The sequence below is a fragment of the Panthera pardus genome, unplaced genomic scaffold (assembly GCF_024362965.1).
Source record: "Panthera pardus isolate Hobbes unplaced genomic scaffold, ASM2436296v1 HiC_scaffold_9, whole genome shotgun sequence".
NCBI classification, from domain to species: Eukaryota; Metazoa; Chordata; class Mammalia; order Carnivora; family Felidae; genus Panthera; species Panthera pardus.
In genome coordinates this window covers 4,971,398-4,988,920 of record NW_026527024.1, presented here as the reverse complement: position 1 = coordinate 4,988,920, position 17,523 = coordinate 4,971,398, and the positions used below count along the sequence as shown (strand labels likewise).

The window sequence follows — 17,523 nt, the reverse complement described above, 5'->3', positions numbered from 1 at the left end:
CATTAACGGAAGTGGAAGCAGATGTAACATTTAGCCAGATGCCTCTGCTCATCTTCCCTTGAATGTGACTATTTTAAGAACACGGATGATCCCACTTTGTCTCCTTTAGAGAATTGCTGACTTATTTGGCCCCACGTTTCCTGAAGAAGGTGCTTTGTAAGAAGTTTTGCTCCTTTTTCGAGCTCATTTGCAACCCTCCTGGCCCCTGCCCTGCTTTCTGCCGCCATATTGGCTTTTTTGTTGCTGTCGACAACACGGAAGAAGACAACAGTTGTTCACGTTTGACTTATTAAAGTCTACGCGGTGCTGGGTGCAGCACATACAGGACTGGGGTCACCCACAATTTACAGGATCACTCATAGCTCCCATTCTTATCAGTAGTATGCATTTCCACGTTGGACATGGGCTGAACTCCTAACTGTAGGTCTCTTGTGGACTCATTTCCTTAACAGTGATTCATTATCAGCATGCAAACCTCCTGGTGGGGGTGGGACAAGTGGCTCAAACCACCATCTTCTGTGTTCTCAGGCAAATGTGAGCCATCCCGTGACTGAAGCTATTGTAACTGGTGTGCGTGAAAGCCATGGAACTTATGAGAGTAAAAATGTGACTTCTGAGATTTGCCTTTCACCTTCTCCTTAGCACTTCATCCAGGTTGGCCTCTTTGGTTCCTTCTCTGGGTACAATGCACCAAGCACACAAAACTCTCGATGGCCAGCCATGGTGCTTGCTAATCAGGATGCAAAGGAGAAGAACAGTGTTACAGAAACACCAGGAAGGCAGTCAGATGGCGTGGGGTCTGGGGCTCCTACTACTAACCGGCTGTGCGGTTTGCCTGAGTCATTCAACAGCTCTGTGCCTCAGTTTCCTCAACAGCAAAGCAAGGAAAAGGGAGTCAGCCACCACCACAGTCCTTTTTGTGATAACTTTCTTTCTTCCTCACATGGACCAATGGTTCAAGTCAATGATGGCAGGCAACGACAGTGTCAAAGAGCTCCCTGAAGCAGCAAAGATCAATTTACAGCCAGCAGAGTAAGTGATAAATATCCTCACCTCTTTGAAGACAATTTATGGATGGTATAATGAGAAGAATTTATTCATACAAAAACTGCCTTACTCAACCATGCTGGATAGCTAGGAATTAAGTACAAGTACCTTCAAAATATTCTTACAGATCAGTTTTAAAAAGTGTTGTGGGTTCATGAGGGTCCAGGGTTGGATCCTTGAGATAGAAACGTATCCACTTCACTTATGGCTCCTTCTGGCTATTTAAACTTTGGCTATTTAGTGACAACCAAGAGGGTAGCTCATAGCTGGGACCGAGAGATTATGAGAAACTCCCCTTGGCAATCCAGTGTGTTGTAGACGTCAGACTGTCACCTGTGGCTGGGATATGGCCTGCAAATGTTTGCTTAGCCAGAAGGAATACGTTTCAAATTTTAGTGGGTTTCCAACATTGAGAAATTTGATTTTTATATAAAAATATGGATTTTGAAGCTCTGTTGAAATACCATAAGATCCAGAAATTAAATAGCTTCTGAGTGGTGACAACTGACTGCAGCGGAATGGCAGGTGTTCTTTTTAGACTTAGGATGTTCCCTCCAGCACCCTCCATGCCCTGCCCCTCCCCGTTATAATCTGTAAAGTGGGGTTCACTCGACCTTCCCTCCTGTCCCCTCAAGCATCTATACTTGCAAATATTTTTAATTTTTTTCATGTTTATTTATTTTTGAGAGAGAGAGAGAGGGAGGGAGAGAGAGAGAGGGAGAGGGAGGGAGGGAGGGAGAGGGGCAGAGAGAGAGGGAAACACAGAATCCAAAGCAGGCTCCAGGCTCCAAGCTGTCAGCACAGAGCCTGACACAGGGCTCGAACTCACAAACCTTGAGATCATGCCTGAGCTGAAGTCGGACACTTAACCGACTGAGCCAGCCAGGAGCCCTGCAAGTGTTCTCTTAAACAGTGAGGGAGGGGAGGAGCCAAAACTCATGGCTAGACAAGCATCTGTTTCCCCTTATTCCTCTTCCTTTCCATTAGCATCAATAATTAATTAAGTTTGGGATCAATTCTTTTTATGTCTTATCAAAAATGGAAACTTTTGTTGAAAGCCAGCTGTACGTTTCCAATCTAATACCTGTAATTCACGTGTGCCAGGCAATTAGATAACATTCCCTGGTTTAAAACAAAATGTCACCTACTATTGGAACATGGGTAGAAGTGGATGGATGTTTTACTGGTGGTCAGAATGTGCCAGCACTATTGTTTAAGGTGACAATTCTTTGAGTGTAGTGCCAATGCTTCCTTGCTTCCATCTTTAAAATGTTTTGTTCTTATTTTGCTTTTGGTGTCCTATCCATGAAACACAAGATCAATGGCACAAAACTTTCCCCCGTGGGTTCTTTTAGGGGTTTTACAGTGTCAGGTCTTATGTATAAGTCTTTAATCCATTTTGAGGTGTGAGTGTGTGTGTGTGTGTGTGTGTGTGTGTGTGTGTGTGTGTGTGCGTGTGTGTGTGTGTGTGGTATAAGGTAAGGGTTCACTTAATTCTTTAGCACACAGGCACCCAGGTCTCCCACATCCCCTGCTCCCCACCAGTGGGTCTATACCCCACCTGCTGGAGCACGGCTGCCCTTCCAGAGCTGGCTGAAATCATCTAGAAGCTTCTTCTAGTTTTTTAAGCACTTTTGTTTTAGGAATCCTCATGAACAACTGCAGTACATTTTATCCAATAATTGCTAAAGTTTAGTTCCTTTGCTCATCATACGCCTCTTACTTCTCTTTGGCCAGCCCTTTTCTTTTGTTTAAGCACCTCTGTGTGTAGTTTTGTTTTGTTTCGTTTTCCAGGGCAGATGTGTGAATGGTATATTTTACATATTTGAACATTCCCAAATTCCTTTTCCTGCCCATTGTATTTATTTATTTATTTGATTTTTATTTTATTATTTATTTTTTTAAATGTTTATTTTTGAGAGAGTGGAAGTGGGGGAGGGGCAGGCAGAGGGGGACAGAGGATCTGAAGCGGGCTCTGTGCTGTCAACACAGAGTCCCATGCGGGGCTCACACCCGTGAACTGTGAAATCATGACCTGAGCTGAAGTCAAACTCTCAACCAACCGAGCCACCCAGGTACCCCTTCCTGCCCATTTTATGAACAAGAGCTCAGGATGGGCAGGACTGAAACTTAGAAACCGTTTTCCATCAGCAGCAGTTTATGGACTTGTTCTGCTGTTTCCTGAACTGTTGTTGCAAAGTGAGAAGTCCGATACTACTCTGAGTATTTAAAATAATAAGAGAAAAGGAAAGAAAAAAGAAAAGAGAAAACCCTCCACATACCCTTCCTTCTGCCCCATAACCTTATGTAATTTCTAACCTCTGAATCATCAAATTTCATTAGGAGCAATTAACTTCCTGGCTTTCCCCAAATTCTTACAAGACATTCAATACTTCTTTCCTCTGTAATGACTCAACGCTTGGCGGGATTTTTTTCTATTATATCTTTGGTTATTTTTTCCCCTTCATCCTTCCCAGTCTCCCCTCGAACCTCCACATGGCAGAATGCATTTCTGGGATCTAGTATTCATGTCTCTCAAGTTTTGCTGGAATGTTCATCTCCATCCAGTTGCGGTCTTCTGGGTAATCCTGCTGGATCTTCCGCATTCCTGTTTGGTGGTATGCTGTCCATAATTTTGCCCAAACAAGGACACTTCTGACAATGAAGAGAAGGGCACTAAAAATAAAGATCAGGCCTCCATCGATCTTTGTCAGGCATTATCCAGGGCTTTCTTGGAAAACTGGGGCTTATAATTACTGCATCTATTCAGTTTTTCTTTTGAACTAAGAAAAATTAGGGGAGGGTATATATTTTGATGAGTCAATTTACTTTTTCTTCTTTTTTTAATTAAGCTTTTAGTTTTAATTCCAATATAGTTAACATGCAGTGTTTAATGTTAGTTTCAGCTGTAGAATATAGCGAGTCAACAGTTCCATATGGCACTCAGTACTCGTCACAAGTGCCCTCCTTAATCCCCATCACCTGCTTCACCCACCCCCACCTGACCCCTCTGGAAACCACCAGTGTGTTCTCTATAGTTAAGAGTTTGTTTCTTGGTTTGCTTCTCTTTTTTTTCATTTTGTCTCTTTCATTTGTCTCTTAGTTCACTTGTTTTGTTTCTTAAATTCCACCTATAAGTAAAATCATAACGGTATTTGTCTTTCTCTGACTGACTTATTTCACTTAGCATCATACACTCTAGCTCTATGCATGTTGTTGCAAATGGCAAGATTTCATTATTTTTAATGGCTGAGTAACATTCCATTGCGTATATATGTCACGTCTTCTTTACCCATTCATCAGTTGAGGGACTCTTGGGCTGCTTTCATAACTTGCCTATTGTAAATAATGCTGCAATAAAAACAGAGCTACATATATTCCTTCTAATTGATGTTTTCCCCCTTTTTTGGGAAAATACTCAGTAGTATGATTACTGGATGGTAGGGTAGTCCTATTTTTAAATTTTTGAGGACCCTCCACACTGTTTTCCAGAGCGGATGCACCTGTTTATATTCCCAGCAACAGTGCACGAAGGTTCCTTTTTTGTCCACATCCTTGCCAACACCTGTTGTTTCTTGTGTTTTTTTATTTTAGCCAATCTGGCAGGTGTGGGATGATATCTCATTGTAGTTTTGATTTGCATTTCCCTGATGACGAGTGATGTTGAGCATCTTTTCATGTGTCTAGTGGCCATCTGGATGTCTTATTTGGAGAGATGTCTCTTCATATCTGCTGCACATTTTGTAACTGGGTTGTTTTTGGGTGTTGACTTGTATCAGTTCTCCATATGCTTTGGATACTAATATCTGATCCATTTATCAGATATGCCATTTGCAAACATCTCCCATTCTGTAGGTTGTCTTTTTGTTTTATCGATTGTTTTTTAATTTTTTTTTTTTTGTAATTACATCCTTCATCACTTATGCTACATACACATCCTAGGCTTTGGACTTTGGAATTAACTCTCAGTGTGATCTATTTCTATTTACTTTTCAAAAATTTTTCAATGTTCTGGTCTGCAGGCAACCCCTTCCTGGTGACTCAGTGGTGCCATTTATTTTTTAATTTTATGTTTCTTCTACTATTTTACATATGTACTCAGGAAGCTGTCCTTAAGGAAAAGATGCTTTAGGAAATGTGATGGTGGTCAGGAGCAAAGTGGCTGGCTGGAGTCGGGGCAGTGGGCATAAAAGGAGAGCGTGTGTCACAGAGGCACCATAGTTGCACCGAATGGTATTATTTATTGTCAACGCACATTTCAAGTAGAATGCTGTCAGGAAAGACTTCTCATTTTGCAGAAGGTACCTTGTCACCTGGTGCTGGAACAGCTCAGACATTTGCCCCGTGATGGGGAAGGTGTCCAGTGGGCAAGTGGGAAGTGTCTTTCTGAGGGAGATGCTTGTTTTGTTGTCACTGAAGAGCAACGAGGCTCCTGCTCAGTGACTTGCTTGGGGTCTGGGAGCTTTTACTGATGAGTTTAGCATCTTCCAAAATATTCATGTAAATTATACTGATGATACAACCTGCCCCGAGAATCCCTCTCCTTGTTCTTGGTACCCACAGCTTCAGAGGGAGTAGCTCCAAATGCCTGAGAGATTGAAGAGATGTTCTTCCTCACAAACACGCTGGCAACGCTCCAAGGAGTCTCAAACTTGGTTCCAAACATTCGCTTGGACAAACTCAAAATTAAAATAGGGTCGCCCAGGTTAATGGCTTGGAAACTTGGTATAAGAGACGCCTAGAGGATTACGTGCTTTTCCCTTTTCAAATCTTGTTGCACGGCATCAGTATTGCCCCATGTTTGAAGCAAATAATATAGTTTCATCAGCGAGGATGCAGATTATTATTTTTCTAGCTCTGGCACTATCATTTACAGTTATCTGAAATAATTTCAGTAGAAGAGTGTATTTCATGCCTACATTGGGCCGGGATGTAAGAGGGTGCACCTGCTTAGATGTACACTGAAGGACTGGGTGTGAATGGGCATCACCCCGGGGCCACTTTGGAGGGGTCTGGAGCTTTCTTCTCCTCACTTCAAAAGATGTATGACTGGCCAAATTGTCTTTCAGTCAGAAACCTTAGGCCACAAGCTTCCCTCAGGATATTTTCTGTAGTGATGTCAAGATTAATAGCTTTCCACTCCCTCCAGGAACAGATGTGTGGTAGGTGGGCACCACCTCCTCCCTCACTGCTGCATGTGGCAGACATGACCAACCAATCGTTCACCTCTTCCCTGTTGCGTGTGGCAGACACGACCCATCAATCGCTCATGAGGCTCTTTCTTGCTGAGCCTGGACTTGGCCAAGGCATCCTTCTTATGCACAGCACTGCAGCCAGAGACTTCCAGTGCGGAGGAGTTGATCTTCAAGGCTGAAACCCATTTTTCATCCCTGCCACTCATGGCTTTGTTTTGACTAAAGCTCATGGAGAACTAATATAGTGCCTCGGTGTACATTTCCCCCTCTGTTATATTCCTCAAGGTCAGGACATGGCCAGGGCAGCTGAGAGCACTGGGTATCTGATGGAGTAAAGGCGGAGAGGGGAAATGGCACAGGAGGAGGAAATATCCAGTGCTGATGAAAATAAGAAAATTTGGTTCCTTCCTAACTTCCACCAAGAACCAGCTGTGGAGGGCCCTGTAGGCATCTGCCCTTCTGAAGTCATCAGGTACTTCACCTCCATGCCTCACACATGGGTGAGCTAAGGTTCTGTGACTCTGGCAACTACAGTCACTTCTGGAACTTTCTATCCTGCTAGTGTGAGTGCAGACCCAGGGCTTCTGGCACAGCCTGGTGAGGTATGAGGATGGCCACTCACATCTGGAAACACCGAGTAAGGGATTTGCTTCACTAATTTCACAGAAGGTAACCATCTGTCATGTTAGCCCCACCTTCTGGATGCTGAGTCGGTAGCTGGAGGATGGCTAAGACACTCTCCTTTGATCACCGAGGTAACGATGATGACGATGGTGACTGGGGTCACGATATTAGTTATCACTTATTAGGCATTTGCTGTGCCTCGGACATCATGCCAAGCAGTCCACGTGCATTGCCTCCATGAATCCAGACAAGAGCTTTGTGAGACAGCTACTGTTGTGGCCCCAGTTTTCGGGATGAGGAAGTCGAGGGTTTGGCAAGGCCAGCCAACGTGGCCACATCACGAAGCTAGTGAGTGGAGGGGCCCAGCTTCTAGCCAGGTCTGTCCAATTCCATCCTTCATTGCTCTCCATTTCTGTGATTTCTCTTTCTCCGTGGCAGCGATGGTGATGATAGAGCCCCGAGCATTTAGTACTAAGAAAAGCAGTAATCGGGATACAGTCACTCGCTTTATTTTAAGCTTACATATTTTGTTTCAATTTGACTTCAAGATGGAGAAGGCTGTCCTGATAAATCAAGTCGCTGACTCTATGGCCGAATGTCTTAACCACTGGCAAATGGCTCCGTAAATAACAACTTAACAGCAAAGGGGGGTGAAGTCCAGACCGCAGCAGGATTCATAACAAAGGTTCTCCACTCAGAACAGGACGAAAAGCTCGAGTTCCACCATGTTTGGTTCCAAGAAAAAGAAGTTTATTTATTAACTTTTAAAAATAGAAAACTGTTTTTGATATAAAACAGCAAATGCCTGATTCATGCACAGGTCCCATTTTCCTGGTGAAGTTTTGGTGTTTCTTAGAAACAGGACTGACTGAGTCCTTCTGACAAACTTGGAGGAAAATGAATCATGTGCTTGGGATTCAGTTTGAAGAGAAAAATCCAATTGTCTAAACAGAGGCTATGATTGTAAAACTCAAATTATGTAAACTGGGTGCTTTGATTCAGTTGCACGGTGGCTCTCCTGGATGAATTCAGCCGGGGAGGAGAAAAATCCTAACAACTTTTCAAAGCTCCATGCGACTCGAGTATTCATTTGACTTTCTGACATGGAGGAAGAATTTCTGGAGAAAACGTACACTTCTTCCGCCAACATGCCAGCGTTATCTTCCAAAAACATGGTTTGGAAACTATCACTCTCTGCAGAGGCCCCTCTCACTCTTTCTAGAATGTGGTAGAGCCATTGGGAACAGTCTCTGTCACAAAGTCTCACGTGGTTGCCCTTAAATTTGTGTCCCTGAGAAAACCAACAACAGTTCCTTTCCTCTCTTTCTTATAGAAGAAGGTGAATGGAGTCACAGAAGGGAGGTCCTGTGGGTCAACTGTATCTCCCCGTGAAAGATATGTTGCAGTTCCCACCCCAGTACCTGTGGATGTGACCTTATTTGGAAATAGGGTCTTTGTAAATGCAATCAAGTTAAGATGAAGTCGACTGGAGTAGGTGGGTCCTCACCTGTGGTTGGTGTCCTTACAAGGAGAGAGAAACTGGGGTCCAGAGACACAGGGCCACGTGCCAGTGGAGGAGGCAGAGGTCGGGGTAGGACATCTACAAGGTGGGGAACACCCAGGATCACTGGCAGCACCAGAAGCTGGAGGGAGGCATGGAGCAGGTTCCCTCTCAGAGCCTCCACGAGGAGTCAGCCCTGCAGACGACTTGCTTTCAGACTTCTGGTCTCCAGAACTGGGAGAGTCTACATTTTTGCTGCGTTAAGCCCACCCAGCTTGTGGTCATTTGCTACAGCAGCCCCGGGGAACTAATACAGGAGGTGAGTAATTTTTCTTTAAACGTGACACTTGGGGTCACCCAAGACTCAAAGTTGGACGTCACAGCTCTGCGGGAGATGCAGCCTGGCTTCTGATCTGGGTGCTCCAGGACAGCTGAGGAACCAGTGACAGTTTCTGTCACACATGCTGGTCCGAGGGTGCCCACGCTGCCTGGGCTTGTTCATCCCAAGGGTTGATAAAAATTGACCCTTGCCTGGGGCGCCTGGGTGGCTCAGTCGGTTAAGCGTCCGACTTCAGTTCAGGTCATGATCTCATGGCTGGTGGGTTCAAACCCCGCGTCGGGCTCTGTGCCGACAGCTCAGAGCCTGGAGCCTGCTTCGGATTCTGTATCTCCCTCTCTCTCTCTGCCCCTTCCCCACTCACACTCTGTCTCTCCATCTCTTAAAAATAAATAAACATTAAAAAAGTTTTTTAAAAAAATCAACCCTTGGCCTGAAAGAAGGTCTGGGGGATGTATCAATCAGGTGTCCATTGATCGATCAAAGACCAAGCGTGCAAGTGTGGAACAGTATGTTCAGTGTAGGGAACTCTAAGATCTCTTTGTGTTAGAGACAGATGGCAAGCAATCAGAAATGGAAACATAAACGTCAAATATTATAAGGAATGTACTTTTCAAACTGTGAAGAGCTGAACAGAGTTTAGGTATTTCTATCACCACCCATCTTACAGGGTCACTGGGGAGACCAGCAAGTGTAGAAACTGAAAGCTTGCTGGGTTTTCTGGAAAATCGCTGTAAGATGTCACATCGTAATGCAGTATTTTGAATGCATCTGGCTTCACTGCTAGACCCTAGAGATCGGAAAAGAAATCTAAACATGTGTGTACTTATTATGTAGGTGAGTTTCTACAAGGTTCCACCGCATCTGGTTTACAGGAACTTTTCATGCAAGCCTTCCGCGGCCATCTGAAACCCATGACTTTTTGCTAGAAATACCGGCACAGGGAGATGGGACCCAGCTAGGTAATGAGTGGATGTAAGCACTGCAAACATTTGGGAGTCTTGCCTTACCTGTGCTATTTTAATCGATGGTGTGCAAAGGTATGAAAATAATTTATGCATTTAAAAGTTTTACATGCTTAATAAAAATTAAGAAGTTAAGAATGATAAACAAACACAGAAATGAGAAGCCTTGAGACAGCACAGAATAAATGTTAAGGAAGTGTCACAGGAGAGGGCACCAGATGATAAGACTAAGAGGAAATCTGTGATGATGAGGGTGGAGGTTACGGTCTCACCAGGAGAAGGACAACGCATGGAAGGGCCAGTCACAGACAAGCATTCACTGCAGACAAGTGATGGGCGACGATCAGCTGGGACAGAGGGACAGTGGAAATTAAGGGACAGAACCATCGCAGATAAACTCAGCAAAACCCATCACAGCGGAAGGTCCGCAGGCAAAGCAGGAGGAGTTCAGATGGGGTATCTCAATTTTGTGGTCTTACAGCCGCTTGTGTGGTCCCCAGCCCTGTGGACTCCCCCAGCGTGACGGCCTGCGGCCGCTCTGATTAAGCACTTGCTTTGGCCGCTGGGTGTCTGCCGTGCCCCGGTTCTAAACCCTTGGTCCAAACCTCCTCCTGCACGATGGGCCGAGCCCTTCTGAGTGTGGGAGCGTTCACAGATTCCCCTTCCCCCAATCACAGAGAATCCTCTACTGTCATTACGTTTTCTTCGGCCTAGAAGGGAAGGACTTGTTGTTCTGGCTACCTCTTAGGGGCCATGTTAATCTACCCGAAGTGTCGCAGGAGCCGGGAAGGAGAGCCTCTAGAGCTGGGGGTGGGGACATTGTTTTGGTCAGAGGTTCATAGGAATCTCTGGAGTAGCGAGTAGAGTAGCGTTGGGGTGTGAAAGCAACACAGGGGAGGGAGTTGAATCAATGCGGCTTGGGTCCACTTTAATCTCTGCCGAGAAACATGGGGGAAAATAAAATCACTGAGAATTAATTTTGGTTGTTAAATTGGACTTCTTAAATGCATGCCTCTGCTGGACCGATGGGGGCTCACAGGCCGTGGGGGGGGACCCTCCACGCGATCTCAGCGTGCCCAACGCTCCTCCTCACGCTGCCTCCCCCTCCCCCCGCCCTATGACACTGCACTCGACACTCTGAATCCCTCCCTTGCCCACCTCATCTTTCCTTGATTCTTCTTCCCCCACAAAAATCCCAAGCAATCAAACTGGGTGTAATCATCCCCTTCTGAAGTCTCACCCCCATGACAGTCGTCACCACCGCTCACGGGGTTAACCGTCCCTCAGCGCAGGACGGGGATTCGCTTTCACTGCGGCCAAGTCCGTGGTCTCTCATCATTGCATCTGGGTTCTGAAAGTTTGCTGCTATTGGTTTTGTACACTTATGTTTGTTTGTTTGTCTTTTAGAAAGTCCCTTTTTAAAAATGAGGGTTTGGTCAGGCTCTGGGGGAAAGGTCAATTTGGGCATTCAAGTTACTTTCACCAGAAAATAGGTTATCGTACAAAAAATTTACACAGAGAAATTTTGTAGAGAAGAGGGCTAGTTTAAGCTTACCTTACGATAAGGCAACATGTTCAATATTTAAATGGATTTTAAATGATGGATCCTTGTCTGGGATGTTGTTTAAATGCACTTTGATTTTTCTCTTCTGTATTTTATCATGATGTTTCTGTATTTCCTTCTGGGGACAAGATTCCAGATGCGTGATTGTGTAGCTCTGGTCAGACTCCTGTCTCAGCTCCTAGTGGGTCGGTTTCCTGGCCACATAAACCCTACATTTTCCCAGGCTGTAATTTCCCAAAGATCCTGCCACGGGGCGGCAGGTGTCGCTGGCCTGGTAGCCAGGAGACCTTGATGCTGGTTCCCTGTGCATCACCCAACCTCCTGTCGACGGATGAAGCCAGTGGACTGGTTCTTAGGCTCTCTCCTCTTTCGGCCACTTGCTGTCTGTCTGCTTCCCGGGCAGCACAGGAAAGAGGAGTTTGGTACCACCTTCCTTCCAGGGGACTGGGGGAGGGGGTGGCTACAGTTGTAATTCAGAGGTTCCCCATCGTCTTGGGAGAACGTCTGGGGCTGAGCCTGTGGTGGTCAAGGGGCCGAGTCTTCCTGGCTTTTCACGATTTTGGAAGATACTCACAAAAAGGGGATGAGGTCACGCACTGGTGTGCAGCTGGCGAAGGCCAACGAAGACAGTGCTCTCACAGACATTCCTCCTTCTGCACCCGCGACTCGTGGGCCTGAATTGGTCCTGGTCCCAGTCAGTTCCACCTGCAGCAACGTGGTCTCAGGAGCTCTTGAGACACGCTTTGTAACAACCGTATTTATTTGTGGATCCAGACCTTATCCTTCCCACATACGAGGACAAGATGCAAAGACACTGGCTTTTCCACCGTGGGACATGCCTACTGTTTCGTGTATGCAGACGGGTGTGATCAGGAACTTTCTGGGATAAGTTACCCCCACGTTAGGTCATAGGACGATAATTTCTTTTCTGCCTGAGACTTCTAGATCACCTCGATCCTTAAATATGCTTAAGAAGTTGAGCTTTGAGAAGTTTATTACCTTTATAAATGGCGAAGGTTCATCAACATGTGGGACACTTATCTACTTCCTAGGACTTTTTGTTTGGAGAATGTGGAGGAACTCTGGGATTAAGTGGCATAGCGGGTAAACGCCCTGATAAGCCGTAAACTGCAGAGAAGGTCCGGTAACCCTGCCCGAGTGAGCCCACCTGGGCGGGTCCCTGCCTGGTCTGGGACGGGCTCCCACCGCCACCCCCCTGCCGGTGGCCGGGACGCTCGAGGATCTCAGCGCTGACTTAGAGGCGGGTCCAGAGGGCCGCAGCCTACCTTCGCACTTGAGGAGGAAGAAGTCCGCGCTGTGGCTGAAGGATGCACTGAAGTAGGTGCAATTCTCCACCAGGTCACAGGACATGCACTGCCTGTTGAAGCTGCCCACCGTGCTGGCGCTGGAGGAAAAAAGACGGCGGGGCGTGAACCCAGGCGGCGAGGAGACCGGCCCAGGGCGCAGGGCCCAAACCCCCAGCTCGGCCTTCAGGGCTGGTGGCTTCTCTCCTTTCAAGGGCGCTCGCGAGTCCCTGACGCTCCACGGTGGGCCTTTCTCCCGCCCGTCCCCCTGGGAAGACCCGAATGCTCTGCTCTGTTCTCCCCTTCCCGGGCGGCCAGGCCCCCCTCGGAAGAGCTCACGGCACGCGTGCTCTCTGGGTGCACACGTGACAGTGCACGCTTGGTCACCTGCGCCTGTGCGTGCCCCCGCTGGGAAGGGGAAGACGCACAGTGCCTGGTGCCGTTATCTAGTACTTTGGACCCACGCCTCTGGTCTGAGGAGACGGCTCGCTCTTTGAGAACAGGAGCTCGTCTTCCGAATCTCCGAATTTCCTAGGAGAACCTAGCACCGGTGCACGACGCGTCAGGAACCCCAGGGGCATGGGCTGAACCGGGCTCTGGCTGCTTCGGAGCCACACGGAGACGTGGAGCTTCTCACTTGTTGGGGGGGGCGGAGCAGGAACCCCGGGACCACGTGGAACAAGCACAAGCTCACGTCAAGAAGGCCTGAAATGTGTTCCCCAAAATGAAGATACCGAGGAGGCTTTGCATGTACCTGGAGGGGGTTCCTGCCTGAGCACTTTGCCGGGGGAGGTCCCTTTGCCGGGGGGCTCCTCCTCCCACAGGCCCCCCAGGAGACCTGCCCACAAGGGTGACGGTAGCTTGCGGCCAGGAGAAGATGGCCTTCTAACGGTATTCATAAGGCGGAGGAAAAGGGAGGCGGTCCGCCTCGAACCCCTTCATTCTTGGGGTGACAGGACTGATCTAAGTAACGCTGGCAGACACGCCCAGCTACACGGAGCAGCAGGCCTGTGACCACGTGGGTTTGCCAGAGTTCTCTCCCCTCCAGAGGGACTCCCCCGTGCTGGCCTTCTGTGCCCTCAGCACATGCACCGATGGGTGGAAGGGGACACGCTGGTCCTCCTGAGAGGGATTCTCCAGCGTCCCCGCGGCAGGGAGGGGAGCCAGGCGTCGGCTCCATCCAGCCTGAGTCACCCCCTTGGGCCCTCGGGTCCCCACGGGGCGGCTGGTGTGCCTGCGGGCTGTGACCAGCACCCACCGACCTTCTAGTCTGGGAAACACGGAGGAGGTAAGAGGTTGTGCTATTTCCACGTCTGGTGATCCCAGTTCAGAACCCAAGGCTTTCCCCGGTGGGAACAGTGACTGGGGCAGGTGACAGGACCTGATGCCAGGGAGAACAGACCCTGGAAGAAGTCGCCTCTCCAGGGTTCAGACGGCACCCTTCCTCTGCCTCGTCTGGGGTTCCGGATCTGACCGCTGTCACAGCAAGACGGTGGCGACGTGGAGCCCGTAGAGGGCCTCCTCCCCGCCCGACACGGGCCACGCCCGACCCGACTTGCCTCCCATCAGCCCCCCCCCCCCCATGGGAATGAGCCCGCCACATCACATTTGCATAAAGTTGAGAAGAAAGAGGCTGGGTTATCAACACAAGTAAGTACGTCGGGGGTGGGGAGCAAACACCCCTGCGTTGGAGAAACGCAGAAAAATCAAGCTTCGAATTTGGTGGCCTCTGCATTTCTTGTTATTTGTCTCCGGACCTTACAGCTGCCTCTGTGGTGGTCCCCTGCGCAGCTCCCCCCCCCCGCCCCGGGGGTACCGCGTCCCCGCACGTGTCACCAGGCCTTCTGAAGGCGGAGCCCTGCGTGCGGCCGGCCCACATACCTGTAGAGCTGTCGCCTCCGAGGCAGGTCCTCCGTGCTCAGGAAGTAGCTGCAAAGACCGGGGGGGGGACAACAGGGATTAGTGGTCCCAGGGTGGGCTCGCGTCCCCTGCAGGGCTCTGTCTGCAGACGCTCCCTGGGACTCTGCCCGTGCGTGGTGACGGGACCTGCTGTCCCGCTCAGGCCCAGCCCCGGGCGCGGGTGGGGAGAGTCGCACACCCAGGGGCCTCACCGGGGCTCCGCCGAGGGCCGAGGATGGTGTACAACTGGACTCAGGTGCGGGCATCCCTTTACAAGCCGTTGGCCTCCCGGAGGGCCGGGACCCGAGCACCCTCGACACCAGTCCAGACGTAAAGCCTGGGGCAGTGGTGTTCGTCTGCCACTGGAGCGCGGGCACCCGGGCCCTGGTCCCACCACCGGGGAGGATGAGCGGCATCCCGGGCCTGGCCTCCACCGTCGGAGCTGAATCCTGGCTCCCTGTCACCGTCTGGATAAGCCGCAGTCAACGACTCAACCGCTCTGTGTGTCGGCTTATTTACATTAGGAGCGGGGAAAGCAGTGACACCCCCCCCCCCCAACCCCGGACTGCTGAGCTGAAGGACAGAACGGTCACAACGCGCCCCGCACGGGGCCTGGAGCTCACAAGGAGTACAGACCCGTCCTGCCACCGCCTGTCCCCCTGTGTCACCCCGCAGGGCCGGCCACTCAGCTTCCTCTCCTCAGTGTCTGGCAACTTTGGAGGTGGGGCCACTGGGAGACAGAACCCAGAGAGTGTCGTCTGACCAGAAGTAAGGGCCGCGTTTCGCCAGGGTCTTGCCGGCCCCGCGGACTGCCCCACTTACATCTTGTTCCGCTTCTCGTCGTAGGACAGGATCTTGGTGACGTCCCAGTCTCCAGATGTGATGGACTGAATGTTGTCGTTGCTGCTGTTGGGCTGGAACACAGACAGGACATGGCAGAGCTGGTGAGCCCGAGTCCCTCCGTGGGGTCCCCCCCGCCAAGTCCTCTCCTCTGACTGGGGCTTGCATCCAGCCCGTCCACAAAGCCTCGGCTGGCACCCCCAGGTCCTAGCCCTCCCCCTCCTCCAGAGTCCACATCCATGGTACTTGTCACCTGGTGCCATGACGGCCAGGGCCACCAACCATGACACATGGGTGTCACTAGAGGCAGCAATGGCCACTCTGCACATGCATGCTGCTGATGCTGTTTTGTAAAATTTGTGAATCTCATTAGCAGAGTCATTACTACAGGAAGACTGGGAGGGAGGAAAGAGGAATACGGGGGGGTATGAAACAGGACAAGGAAATAGATGGAGGGGAGGGAGGAGGGAGGGAAGGAAGGAGGGAGGGAGGGAGGCGGGAAGGAGGGAGGAAGAGATGAAAGAAGAAAAGAAGGAAGAGGGGAAGGGAGGGGGAAAGAAGGCAAGAAGAGAGGGGGAGGAAGGGAGGGAGGGAAGGAAGGAAGGAAGGAAGGAAGGAAGGAAGGAAGAGGGGAAGGCAGGAAAAGAGCAGGGAAGACAGGAAGGAGAGAGGAAGGGAAGGAGGGAGGGAGGGAGGGAGGGAGGGAGGAGGGAAAGAGGGAGGAAGAGATGAAAGAAGAAAAGAAGGAAGAGGGGAAGGAAGGGGAAGGAAGTCAGGAAGAGAGGGGGATGAAGGGAGGGAGGGAAGGAAGGAGGGAAGGAAGAGGGGAAGGAAGGCAGGAAAAGAGGGGGGAAGACAGGAAGGAGAGAGGAAGGGAAGGAGGGAGGGAGGGAGGGAGGGAGGAGGGAAAGAGGGAGGAAGAGATGAAAGAAGAAAAGAAGGAAGAGGGGAAGGAAGGGGAAGGAAGGCAGGAAGAGAGGGGGGAAGACAGGAAGGAGAGAGGAAGGGAAGGAGGGAGGGAGGAAGGTAGAGAAGGAAGGAAAGAGGAAAGGAGGGAGGGAGGAGACGCGTCTGTCATTCTCTGCCATCATTTACAAGGACGGTTCGAATCCCTCTCTCTCCCCAAGTGCCTCCCAGAGTGGAATAATTCTGACAATAAACCGTAATGGAGGGAGGTGCGGCCATCACGACAGGAACGACGTGATCTGGAACGCGGTGTGCTGGAGGGCAGGTGCTCAGGGAGGCAGGTGGGAATCGGATGGTGACTAAGTCAGGCAGAGCCCACGGGGGTCTCAGGGGAAGGGAGAGCCCGCGGGGAGCAGGGAAGCAGGGGTGCGGGGGATTCTGGATGACGGGGGTGGCCTGAGGGGCTCCTGGCCAGGGGGGTGCTCTCCTGGATGAAGGCGGGCCTGCTTCCTGCAGGGATGTTAACAGGGCACTCTGCATGAATTCAGGGACACGGCCACATGCAAACACATAAACGTTTTCGATCTTGGTTAATGTGATCCAAAATGTGGAAACAGGACTCTGGTGCCACAGTGACCAACGGAAAGTCGGCCAGAGAGCAGTCGCCGTCAGTCATGAGGTCACTTGGGCTGGAGACTCAGGCCCCTACAGCCTTGCCTCCGGGAACCAGGCCCCCCATGGTCGCTGCTGGGTCTCCGCTACTGTTCCCTGTGTCACACCTGCCCTTAAGTGGGGTGTCCTCAGCATGTTCTTTTGAAATTGTCTTTTGGCCCAAATCCTAAATAGGAGTCTTCCATTAGTAGCTACAGGATATTTTTGATAACTATTTAAAATCAAATTTTAATTCACCTATCCTGGGCCCCAAATAACTTAAGCTCTCTCAGAAATGGAATCCACACTCGGAAGACGAGGGTCATGTTCACAGAAATGCCACGCCCTCTCTGCACCTTCTTCCTAAAGGCAGCACTCCCCGAACACTCAGTGCCCTGAGCTTCCTGGGGCGACAGGTCTGCAGCAAACAGCGTTCACCAGGATCTCTGCTTCCGGTTCTAAATCCGCATACATTAAGCTCAGCGATGCCCTGCTCCTAAGCCACCAGACCCCAGAGTCAGGTGAGTGGCAGCAGGCGGGAGCAGAGTAATGGCATAGTGCCTACACCTGGCTCAAAGACAGCATGTCCTAGGACACCGCACTGTGAGGCACTAGACCCGTGTCCCTGGGAGACCCGTGTCCCTGGGAGAGAGGGTCAGGGACAGCACAACAGACGGGGACAGCACAACA

At 50.0% G+C, this 17,523-nt stretch overlaps 1 protein-coding gene across 5 annotated transcripts in view; it reads right to left on the bottom strand.

The window, feature by feature from the left end:
* The window catches only part of DPP6 (dipeptidyl peptidase like 6), a 939,040-nt gene that overhangs the window by 49,553 nt on the left and 871,964 nt on the right, over positions 1 to 17,523 (bottom strand). For all 5 annotated transcript variants that reach the window (XM_053898709.1, XM_053898707.1, XM_053898705.1 and 2 more), the window contains exons 14-16: positions 15,259 to 15,350; positions 14,419 to 14,466; positions 12,520 to 12,638 (exon numbers count right to left, since the gene is read on the bottom strand). In XM_053898709.1, the coding sequence (XP_053754684.1) occupies positions 12,520 to 12,638; positions 14,419 to 14,466; positions 15,259 to 15,350 (259 nt within the window). The remainder of the gene's footprint in view (positions 1 to 12,519; positions 12,639 to 14,418; positions 14,467 to 15,258; positions 15,351 to 17,523) is intronic.